This window comes from Rutilus rutilus (assembly GCF_951802725.1).
Source record: "Rutilus rutilus genome assembly, chromosome: 12".
NCBI lineage: Eukaryota > Metazoa > Chordata > Actinopteri > Cypriniformes > Leuciscidae > Rutilus > Rutilus rutilus.
In genome coordinates, this window is record NC_140217.1 from 34,656,172 (window position 1) to 34,669,179 (window position 13,008).

At 35.4% G+C, this 13,008-nt stretch overlaps 1 protein-coding gene across 4 annotated transcripts in view; it reads right to left on the reverse strand.

Annotated features, from left to right (window-relative positions):
* Positions 1–356: 356 nt before the first annotated feature.
* The window catches only part of grm4 (glutamate receptor, metabotropic 4), a 163,813-nt gene continuing 151,161 nt past the window's right edge, over positions 357–13,008 (reverse strand). For 2 of the 4 annotated variants that reach the window (XM_084426032.1, XM_084426034.1), the window contains 2 exons: positions 3,420–3,452; positions 364–1,684 (listed from right to left, as the gene is read on the reverse strand). In XM_084426032.1, coding sequence (XP_084282158.1) covers positions 3,433–3,452 — 20 coding nt within the window. In that variant the 3' untranslated portion in view covers positions 364–1,684; positions 3,420–3,432. Of the gene's footprint in view, positions 1,685–3,419; positions 3,453–13,008 lie in introns of all 4 variants that reach the window. The other 2 variants (XM_084426031.1, XM_084426033.1) reach the window with 1 other exon arrangement.

Genomic DNA, 13,008 nt, shown 5'->3' on the forward strand with positions numbered 1-13,008 from the left:
CAATGGAGTATTAGCCCATGACGAGGAAATGCAACTCTCAAAAAAATGAAAGCTTATAATGTATGTTTCAGTTTAGGGTTTGTCTATTATTACTATGCTTGTATAACTATTATTGTTTGACGTATTATTATTATTATTCTTGCCACAAAAGCTTGTGCTACATATCTGAATCATCACTCAAATTGGGTTTATAGAAGAGAGCTGCACTATTACTTTTCGAAGCAATCCAACATTCGGGTTTTGCCTGACAGAAGAACAATGAGTGAAAAAGATAGCAATGAGCCCAAGCCATATGTGACACAAACATTTGACATCGCAAACAATGCAGAGATGATTTTTGTTTTGCAGAAAACAATGCGTTTTGAAAAATTTCTTTATTAGAAATTATTTATGTATAAAAATTAACATGCTTCACATACCTCATATGTCTTATTTTACAAATACTTTAATTCAGGCACTGTTTCTGACGATTTTTTTCTCTTTTAGGATGAAAAGCAAACATTAGCAATCGGGAACACACATTAAGTTGCCATTTATCACGGTCAACATAGACATTTTATTCTGCAGCACAAACAGTGCAAAAACAAAGAGGAGAAATCATAAGAACTGAATCTTGAATTCACAAACATCTAAAGAGACAAATCAGCTTGTCTCTCTATCACCTGACATTTCCAGATACGAATACCGAATCCTGTCATCTACTCTCTCCGAGCTTCTCAGAACCGTTCCTTTACTTGAGATTGGTGATGCTTTGAATTTCTTTAAAAGTCTTCGGTAGCTGCATTCTTATGAAGGTAACTTACGCGCGCCCTCCTGGTCCAGTGGATGTTGGTTCTAATATCTCGAGCGTTCCTTTCCAAGCTGGCGTCACGCCCATTTCTAAATTGTGATATTTCGATTTCGCACAGGTGACTGTGACAGCTATAGCACATTTTGACAACAGGGCAGATTTGAGTTCCTCAAAACTTATGCACAAGCAAACATTACTCCAAAGAGCACTTCGTACATCTTCAACAGTTTCACAAGGCCCATGGTGAGGTAACAATACAGCAACATAGTTCAACAGCATTCCAGAAGGTTCGTTTTTTTTTTGTTGTTGAAAAAACGAAAAGAAAGAAAGAAAGAGAAAAACAACACAGCACAGGATGTCAAAACCAGCATGCTCAACATCTGTAAACAATGGTCACTGCCTTTGCTGTTGTCATCACCAAGGAGAAAACAAGAAGAAAAAGCTCCGAATGATTTTTTTTTTAAATACTTTTTTTTCTTTTTCTTTTTCTTTTTTTAGCCACCACATAGTGTTAGCGCCAATGAAACAGCAGACACTGACATGTTGTCCTTAATTAGTGTGTATCACTTTAACAATGACATCTGGAATAGATAGAGCAAGCTGTAATGGAATAGTCTGGGTGACAGACCGTCATTCCAACGTCAACGTCTCAACAGTCACGGCCTCCCCAGATGCTCCCTGTGTGACTTCACATAAGCTTCATTAATGGAAACATGTCCGTGGAGGTCCCCCAACCATCCGCTGTTTCACTTCCATACGTGACATAACGTGAGAGTGATTTATCTTGAGATGCTGTCTTCCAGGGGTCACTTCTGGGATTCGGTAGTGACCTTTTATCACTTGGCTAGATTGCATGGTTGCTGTAGCTGATGTACGTTTGTTTAGGGCTGAGTCCTGCAAGGGAAGAGAGAGTGTTACAAAAATAGATCATTTGAGTCTCAGAGGCACTTAAACATGAACGCAGCTGCTTTATTAGAATTTCACGACCTGAAGTGTGTGGGGGGTAATTCGATAACACTTTATTTCGATTGTCCACTTTAGACATTCTACTACACTGTATTTGCAACTAAATGCCAACTACCAGTCAGAGTATTAGTAGACTGTCTGCTTAAAGGGATAGTTCACTGAAAAATTAAAAATCTGTCATAACTTACTCACCCTCAAGTTGTTCCAAGTTTCTTTCTTCTGTTGAACACAAAATATTATATTTTAAAGAATGTTGGTACTCAAACATACCGTCAACTGTCTGGTTACCAACGTTCTTTAAAATATCATTTTGTTCAGCAGAAGAAAGAAACTCATACAGGTTTGTAGCAACATGATGATGACAGAATATTCACTTTTGGGTAAACTATCCCTTTAATAATCTGGTCCCCCAACAGACATTCTACTGAACATAAGTAGCTTTGCAAGGACATGTCAACTTCTTCTACTAACCTTAACCTAACAGTCTTACTCTAATGAAAGTGAGTTGACATGTAGTTGCAAATGAATAACAGTTGGTTGACATGTAGTAATTTGGTAGGATACGCACTAGCGAAAACCTTTATCAAAGCAATATGACACAGTTTTAATTTCTTGTCAGGCCTGGTTGCAATGTGAAGACTCCTCCTTTGATACTGCTATTAACTTGCCAGAAGTCAAGTAGCGTGTCTCTTTTGATATCAGACTCTGTCTTTCTTGATATCAAAGTGCAAATTACTTGACTGAGACGGTTGTCACCTTTTGCAGAGGAGGGCCATTTAACACCTTCTAGAAACATGCCAGTTGCCAGCAAACAGTGACAAGTCTGCTATTAAAGCATTCCATCAACAAAAACCCAATCAACAGCCTAATCCTGTCATTCGGCATTCATCTTGCAATAGCTGTGTAGTACAAACAATCGCAAAGGGTAGGATGAGTGACATTGCCTTCAGCTATTTATGTAATGACCTTGCCAAAGAAGGAGGGTCAATGGAAAATTCAAGCTCATTGCATCATTATATGGAGATCAAAAGGTTACCTCATGCAATCATGCAGGGCCGTTTGAATAAGGAAGGTGAAGTGACATTTGACCCAACACTATGGTGCGGTTCTCAGTCTGAACTGTCCCTCGGCGTATGGAGCACTGACCCATAGGTGCAGTCAGATAAATAGCTCCATTTCAGCTTAGAGAGAGGGGCGTTGACACAAAACGCAAACTTAAATGATTCTTGCTCTATATAAAATATCGTTTGAGGTGCTTGATTTTTTCTAGCATAGATTCATACTGCTCTATTTTAATGCTTTCCCAATTTGTGTTTGTGTTTATGCAATCTGGGCCATGCACTGTTCTGAAAGTTTTCATACCTACTCTCTATTGGTTGAAAAATGCATAAAAACAAATGTGTTGCTATCTTTAGGTTTTCCCCCAGTATAGTGTTTCTCACCAACAAAGCTCTGTGTAAACAAGTGATTTGCAAAAACAATGCGGCATGCATGCTTTTTGTCTTTAGCAATTCTAACAAATGTCAGCGTATTCTCAATGCATTGTCTATTATAAACTAATTGATATGCACAGTTTAAGCATTTAAGCTAAATTGAACATAGTTGAGTTTAACAATTAGGTCCAACAATAAGCCAAGCAATAACCAATAATTAAATTCTTTACCTGTCTTCACTGTTTAGTTATCATCAACACATCCTGAAACACAGGTTGAGTGGTTACATATATTAGACAGGTTTCATTTACAATAACTTTGCAGCATTTTATACATCTATAACAAAACATTTGATTGAAAAATTAAAATTCAAACAATGGATGCTGCTTCTTGACTTGGTTTTGCAATGCAAAATTCAAATGCAACACATTGCAGGTATAACATGTTTGTCATATGGCCATGAAGAGAGAAAAAAAGCATTTGAGCCTTGTATACAGAGATGTTTCTGCAGTATGCAAGCTTTGATTTTTTTCACAGTATATCAATCAATGTTGGATCCAAATTATTCTTTTCAGATGCATCCTATTTGAAATGCTCTTCAACCCCCTGAATGCTCTCTTTGAAAGAATTATAAGCTTGAGAGGTATATTATGTTCTTTTAAAAGTGTTTACAACAATTTAAGCATTTTCTTTATCGGTTGATTCATACTCAAGTACCTCAACCTCAAAGATGCACTTCATATTCACAACCTGAATAATGTTCCCTTTACTGTAGGGTTACATTTTTTTATCCAGAAAATATGTGGTCGTTATTTTAATGATTCACAGGCAATCACATTTTAAGACAATTGTGTCCTCATCAGGACAATTGTTTTCCATCTGTGTAAATTGGGATCGTCCGCGATGCAGGGACAGGATCCTTATGCAAAAAGCACATTTCAGCAAGTTTTCTAACTTTCTAAAATAATTTCGAGTTCCAGTGTTTCAGAAACTCTTTGTGAAGTAGATTTCAATGTAGGATTTGCAAAGGTTGTGATTGTGAATACATTTGCAAGGCACAGTAACAAGCTACTGTAAACGCCAATCATTCTAAATAATTTAAAGATAAAAGCATATACCAGTATATTAGGCACAATGCAGTCGAATACATACACTTCAGTAGTTTTTTTATATGCTACAAGCAAATGTATGCTTCACAAAATTATAATACAGCCTATAAGCTTACATAAAAAGTGCACCACTAGCATTGCCACTGGTCACTTTTTAGGGAAATCATCCTACAAATTGGCTTATTTAGCTGTCTTTGCTTATTAAGCTGGGGTAGGAGAAAGCAAAAACAAGTGAAAAAAAGCTACTTTTGCATACATGCTGCACATGTTATAGCAGAGTTTGTGTTGATTATAGTGTAAGCAGACTTTAGCCATGAAAATGTTATATTTAACAGAAATATGCAAAAATGTCTGGCCATATCAAAACACCTCCAGGGCCCAGAAAACACCACAGACCCCAGAGGGTTAAATACTGTTTATGCACCAAGAATAATAGCATATAGCAATACATAGCATCTTGTTTACAATGTGCAATGTAAGTGCAAATAATAATACAGTGCTATGCATAAGTTTAGACACCCATACTAAAGTTGACTAAAAAGAGGAATAAAAAATCATCTTTTGGAAACTGAACTTAATGCCTTAATTTAAAAAATTAGGAAAAATCCAACCTTTAAGGACACCAATTTTCTTTGTGAATGAATAATGCATCATAAATAATGAGAGATTGGCATGGTTTTATTTCAGTTAGCCTAATAGCTAATTTGATTTGCATTGAGAGATGATCTTATGGAAAGTACCCCATGCCAATCTCTAGGTATGGTGAAGGCTATGTGATGATGTGGGGCTATTTTAATTCCAAAGGCCAAGGGAACTTTATCAGGATGCATAGTATCCTGGATCCATGAAGTAACTGGCCTTTAAAAATAAAAATCTGCCTGCCTCTATGGGAATTTAACATAGGGGTGTCCAAACTTATGCACCCTGTATTTTAAGGAAGAACATTTATTTATTTACGATACATTATTCATTCACAAAGAAAATTGGTGTCCTTAAAGGTTGGATTTTTCCTAATTTTTTAAATTAAGGCATTAAGTTCAATTTCCAAAAGATGATTTTTTATTCCTCTTTTTAGTCAACTTTAGCATGGGTGTATTCACTTATGCATAGCACTGTAGATGCTAATCATACAGAGAGTAAATAAAATGTTATATGTTATTTGTACTAAACGTAAAATATCAGAGCAATGGTGGGTGGAGTTAGTGAAAATATGGTCTTTGGCTATTTGCAGTCAATGACCTGTAAATAAACATTGCTTCAGAAAGCAGTAGAGTAAATGGTAAAATAATGTGCGCTACAAGCCAGTGTGTTTATGATTACAGTAAATTAAAATAATACAATAACAAATAACTGTTTGCAATATCAAGCAGCATAACTGATGCTGTACAGCTGGAAGAAGATGACCAGAAGCACCAGCTCACGTTAAAAATAAGGTGAATAGAAAAAAATATATACACTATTTGAATTAGGAGAAAATAAACCCAATGGACATAGGACCTCTGGGACGCTAGCTAGATATTACTTTTAAAAACAGCTTTGAGAGTTATAATAACCACTGGATGTTAATGACGGGTTGGGTATATTACACAAAATAATCTGTGTTTATGTGTTCTGGAACGAAAAGTACAGTATTGTGTATGAATGTGAACATTTGTATCTCAGAGATTAACAGTAATATCATTACGCGTGTGTTTAAATGATAATATTTGTGCTTCGGCTAAGCCCATAGAGGGATAAATGAACGAGCATAATTTGGTGCTGAAAGAAGTTTATTTCAAAGTAACTCCTTTGTATGCATGAGCCCGTTCGGCTCTAGCTCGGTGTTCATTACATGGACACAGCAGCTCACACTATAACACGCTCTTTAAAAGGACAATGGATGCGTTGAAGTTTTCTGTATTTTCTGTCTAGATCTAAAAATCTTGCAGTCTCATTTACAACAAGCCAAAGTAATATACTAGAACAGGTCAAGTAAATCTTAACAGAATAAAACAGTCTACAATGTTAAGTCTCTCTCTGTATATTGATAAACTTTATAGTGTGTGGCCACCTATTGCAAACACAGACGTATACGTTTCTGTGTTATAATTGAACCTGTTGGGGCCCATTTGGCCTTAAGGCCCATTGAACTTGGATATGCAGAGGTGCTTTTTCTCTGACTCAATATGCCCTGAAATTAAACGACCTTGCACAGAAATTGTCAGGAGGCATTAAAAATGTAATTGTCATTAAAAGGTAGCCTGAAGGAATATGCTGAATAAATTAATCCTTACTATAAAAAAAAGAAAGAAAAGAAAACCAAAGCCTAACAAAAATGGAATTAGTTTTAGATATGTGTACATATCTAGAAACATCAAAGCATGCGGCATAATATTTTAACCACTTCGCTTTGTTTAACAACAGAAAAGATATTCCTGATATTAAATTGCAAAAGTCTGACTTTCTTTGTTTTTGGGTCCAGAATCAGGGAATCTGCTAATTATGTATCAAATTACTATATGTCATATATCACATTAAGGATTCAATGCAAAGTAAATTAAAAAATGTTTAAGCTGTTGCACACTGCAGAAAACTCTCTAACCAAGGCAACAAAATGTGATATTGAATTGGTATCTTCAATTCAACAAGTCATTCATTAGAATGGTTATATTGTGGTCAAGAGACTATTCCAAGGAGATCCACAATGATCTTTTCAGTCATTCAAATCCTGACACATAAAACGGCTTATGTAAAGCAGACTCGTATTGTTATTGATCATATTTACAACTCACTCGAGCAAAACTCTATTCCTTACAGAACACAAAAGAAAACCTATTGATGTTTATATAACGTTTCTATGAGTTTGATCAGCTGACCTTGTCATTCTCATGCTCTCATCCTCATTCTTTGGCAAGTTTCTATGATCTTTGCAGGCAACATCAGACACACACATTATATTTTGATCTTGTTTGCATGCATGCATGCATCACTGAACTCAATACACATACTGCATTTCAATGATATCAAAGATGGACTGTTACTTCAGGATGTATTGGTAGCAAGGTGTCCTCTATATCAGTGATAAAACTGCTTGCCAAGTACTGACTTTTGTAGATACACTAATGGAGTGTATGACTGTCACAAATATGCACTGACACTATAAGAATAGCTACATCAAACATGTCTTGTGCTCATCTTGATTAGACTCAAGATCCTTTTTTTGATACAACCAGTAGGTGAGATGACAAGAATTGTGTGACTTTAGGAGCTTCCGAGAAGACAGAGTGAACTATGTCACATATGTGTTAAATGTGATACTGTGAAATCTAGTCACCTGCGAGTTAAAAAACGTGGAAAAGCAATGGGTGTGAAATGCGTCATATGGCTAATCACCTAAATAGAAAGCTCTGCTGCAAGGTACACAGTGTTTCTTCAGGGGTTGCGTGCTGCCTTTTTAGGCAGCATAACTAATCAAAACACAATTTAATTATGATATTGCCTATTGCACAAGCCAAATAAATAAATAAATAAACAAACATCAGTGTTGCATAAAATATATTATTGTAAAAAATACTATTTAATAATAAAAGGTCCCAAGACAGTGACCTAAAACAGACCTTCTTTTTGAAGACCTCCATTTGACTTATTAAACACTGGACTGAAATCTTCTCTAAAATCCACAGAAACTGCATTTATATATCAAAATGCATCAGATCATTCCAAAACAATGGCAGACAGACTTATAAATCAAACATCGTTCAACTGCATAATTCTATATCATGGGTAAAATGATACCCATCAAAAGCAAGCAGAAATGTATGCACTGTAAAAAAATTCTAACCCTCCCAAATCAAAATTTCAAGTGACCGATAACATCTAAATTTTTCAATTGGCCCAAGTGAAATTCTGTAAATTATAAAATTAAATGTACAGATTTTCACTTGGGCCAATTGAAATTTACAGAATTTCACTTGGGCCAATTGAAAAATTTAGATGTTATCGGTCACTTGAAATTTTTGATTTGGGAGGGTTAGAAATTTTTTACAGTGTGGAAGCTTGTTTCCGCCACAAAATAAAACATTTTAAAAGATAATTGCGACTTTTTATCTCACAATTGCGAGTTTACATCTCGCAATTCTGACTTTATTTCTCAGAATTGCGAGATATAAAGTCAGAATTGCGTGAAATAAAGTCGCAATTGCGTGTTATAAAGTCAGAATTGCGAGATATAAAGTCAGAATTGCGTGTTATAAAGTCAGAATTGCGTGTTATAAAGTCAGAATTGCGTGTTATAAAGTCAGAATTGCGAGATATAATTCTGACTTTTTTTCTCACAATTGCGACTTTATAACACGCAATTCTGACTTTATAACACACAATTGCGAGTTTATTTCTCAGAACTGCGACTTTATATCTCGCAATTGCGACTTTATTTCCCAGAATTGCGACTTTATAACACGCAATTCTGACTTTATATCTCGCAATTGCGACTTTATTTCTCAGAATTGCGACTTTATTTCTCACAATTCGGACTTCATATCTCGCAATTGTGAGACAAAAAGTCACAATTCTGACTTGATATATCGCAGTTGTGAGAAAAAAAGTCAGAATTGTGAGATAAAAAGTTGCAATTATTATTATTATTTATTATTCATTGGCGGAAAACAAGCTTCCATAGAAATGAGCAGTTATGCCTACGTATAATTCTATATCATATGCCTTTCTATGTACGTTGTAGAACAAAACGTCAAGGTATCAAGTTACATACTGTTTATGGTCATTCAGCTTTTGATTTTGCTGCTCCAAATGATTGGAATGTGCTACAGAAGTCATTGCAGTTAGAATCATATAGTTCAATCTCTGCATTTAAAAACTACTGGGGAGTGTTTTCATTACAGCTTGTAAATGTTTTAAATGAATGCATATGTGTGTGTGTTTTGTAATGCATGTGTGTATGACTTTCAGGAGATTTTAATTCTCCTGCCAGGCTGTTGTTGAAAATAAGACCTTGTTCTTAAGTGACTTGCCTGGTTAAATAAAGGTTAACAAGTTGTGTTTACCACAGGCTTTATTTTACCCATAAATTGAAAAAGTCCATTATAAACCCTTTAGGAAAATCTCGAGGGAACCAGTGGCAAATCAGTCTTCCGGGTTTTAACGTGATCACTGCACCACTCTATTGAAGTCATCTTCAAAAAATCATGATATATTTGACTCCAATTGAAGTCTGTGTTATTGTATCGCACCAATGCCAATAATAATGGTGATTTCTGCCTATAACATGCACATAAAGATGAGTCCTTACTTGACTAGAAACACAAGTAGGAACTACATAATAATTCTATGTCATGTAATTCACTAACACTTTATAGCAATGTTTCTATCACATTACACTACATTAAGACACTTAGCAGACACTTTTATTTAATGCAATTCAAATCTTAAAAGGAGGATCACAAATCAATTAGAATCAACAAAGAGATCCTATTCCACCATTAATGCATTCATGAAATGTTAGACATCCCTGAGCCAAGGAGAAATTATTTGTTAGCTAGCTTTTGCTTTAAATGTAAAGAAACTGCCTGTATTAAATGACTCTGGAAAGATTTTTTAAAAGGGCACATGCTAATGTAGTCACTGACTCTAATACCTCATTTACAAAAGCACATTGTTCCACTGCAGTGAATTCAAAGTGGTGCTATAGAGAGCAAACAAAGCACAGAGCACATGAAATTCACACTGGTGATGGTGGTAGTCTGGCATGGTCATGCAACCGGTGTTAAATATTTGCTAAAAACATTCAGTGCTAACTAGTCATGCTTAATTGGGTGAATTTTCATCTATGTATTACACAATTTCATTCTGTTGTCAAAACATTTATCTGGATGTCTCCCTTAATTCAGAGCTATTTGTTACTAAGACCCACAATATGATTTGCTGGGTATTGCTACATTGCTAAATTAATACAAAATGCAACATAATGAAAGCAGAGTGGATGCGCGTTGCTGTGAATGCCAAATGCAATGTAATGGAAGCAGATAATTTGTTCCTTCCTAGTCAAACATGATACTTTGAATCTGCTTAACACAATATTTTATTCAAGCACTAGTCAAAGTACAGATATATCTTGGGAAAAGTCTTAGTAAATTCATGTCATAATGAATATGAATGAATATCTGGATTAATGGATTAATATTTCTTTATGGTTTCTCAGCTTACATGGCCCAAAAGCAAGGGGTCAAGGTATCGCTGGTCAGCATGACCCTGTTAACCCCTGCTGGTAGATGCGACACCATCTGGCTGCAAATAAACAAGTTGCTCCATTGACGACAATTCAACATCATCTGTTTATTCTGAGGGAAATTCTTCTTGTAAGCAACATATTTTCCATGTCTATTAAAAGTGTGAAATGGATTTATATTTTTTCCCTGTCTGATACATTTGACATCAGAGGTTAGGGTTAGTAACTAGTAGGGTTAGTTGCTAATAGCAGGATGATTTTAAAGTCACCATGAAATCAACTCTTGTTTTCTATAGAATATTGCAGTATTTATTATAAATGATGTATCCGCGGACATTATTTTTATTTCATGTGCAAAATAACTAAATAAAGTCTTCTCAAATAACTTACTGAAAACGTACCAGCTCGACATCCGGCGGGTTTTCCCAGATCGCATCACATATAAAAACACATGCAAAGCAGATGGCACATGCAAAACTAAAAATACAAAATGACTGTCTACTGAGGATCGTGTATTCCAGATATAGCATCAGAAATTAGCGCCTCTTCTCTGTTTTCGCAGGTTTCTCTTAATGAAGATGTCATTTGGGGCATGCAAAATAAAGTGTAGCGTCAAAGCAAAACATATTTTAGGATAAAGGTAACTATGTGCAGATTAATACCACATTATATTTAGAGAACAAATGCGTATGTTGTCATATTGAAAATATATATGAATTTATTTTTGGCTTTTTTGTTGTTGTTGCCTTGATTGATACAGGATAGAAGAGAACTATCAGGAAGTGAAGTGGGATAGAGAGAGCGGGACAGGATCAGGATAGGTATCCGAGCAGGTACTTAAACTCAGGTTGCCAGAAGAGCAACCGCGCAACATGGAGCGCTGGCCAGCCACCGCCAGCATTTTTTATAATTTTCACAAAAGTGTAATGGCACCCAGAATATTTGGTGGAATGAATATCTGAATATGCAATATATAAATAGAAAAAACAGAGCCTCTGCTTAAATAAATAAAAAAATTCTAGCTTCATGCATTTCTTTTTTATTAACACTTGGGTTGATGTTGTGTATGTGGTTAAGTTTGATAAAAAAAGCAAAATTTTGAGCAAAAAGCTGAGAAAATCGCATTTTGTCAAAGACTACATCCAGATCGGATTCAGAACGATGATCAAAACATAGATGGAGTAGATCGAGTCCATCAACACCCTCAAAGTTCACAGTCCTATAGCTCGTCCTGGGTTGACATTTCATTCGGTAACATTGTGTAGTTGTGATTTATATGCTGTAAAATAAAGGGTAAATCTCGCCAAATTGTAACCCAGGCTATTTTTATTAATCTACCCGAGTCAAACATTCGTGTAAAAGCATAATTAGAATGGAAACGCCACTTTTAAGATTGACCGTATTTTTGTTTTCGGTCAAAATGCCTTTTGAATGGGAGTGACACAACAATGATAGCATCAAAATCGCTATTTTTAAAACACCAAGGAAGCTCGACACAACATGAAACTGTGCTTGAAGTATCACCAGGGGCTCTACACATGAACTCGAGCATTGACAACATTGTTTGTGTACACAAAGTTTACTAAAAAGAAAGGTTTTGTAGACTCACTTTATCAGTTAGTGTTTCCGGTGGCTGGAATTTTGTCAGTCAAAAGTAGTTGATCTCCGAATGCAACGTAACATGAGGAGAGTAAAGATGGAAAGATATTTACTCTCCTCATGTTACGTTGCATTCTTACTTTTTGTCGAGCCTCCTTAGTGTTTTAGAAAAATAGCAATTTTAATGCTATCATTGTAGTGCTAAAATAGGTCATACGATCAAAAGCTTGAAGAACTATTCAACAATGAAAATATTTGTTGCCAATTTTTTATTGACTAATCTGTTCAGCCCTGAACTTAATCAATCAATCAATCAATCAGGGCATTAATGAAAAGTATAATTATGCGAACTGTGACTCCACTCTTTTGAAGATGGAGGCTACAGGTTTGCCTCTGCTTTAGAATGCAAGTTATTTCTGCTACGGCAGCAGGCTTTTTTTTACTGCTGTATTACAAAGTTGTTTATGAGCTGCTGTTTTATTGATATTCAAATTAGCAGGAGATAGGTTTCGGGCAAGGACTGTTGTACCGATTCAACTGATTTGCCTCTTGATGATTTAAAAAACACTTCTTACAGCATCTCTGATGCTAAGCGGCAAGATTCTAACATAAACACATTTCGCAAAATGAGGCAGATGATTAGGGGTTGTCTTGTTATGATCATCACACTGATGCCATTAAATGTCTTCATTGCATTTCATGGCATTATTAAATTAAAAATTGTATTTAATAAAAACAGTTTTGTCAATTTTGGGTGAATTAATCCTTTAAATCAAAAAGAAATCTAAAGTTTTTTGCATTAAGACTCATAACCGGACTGCTGAAGCATAATTTTGTTACTGACTCCAAATTTGGATCCATTATCCAAATGGATCCAAGTGAGCAAGAGAA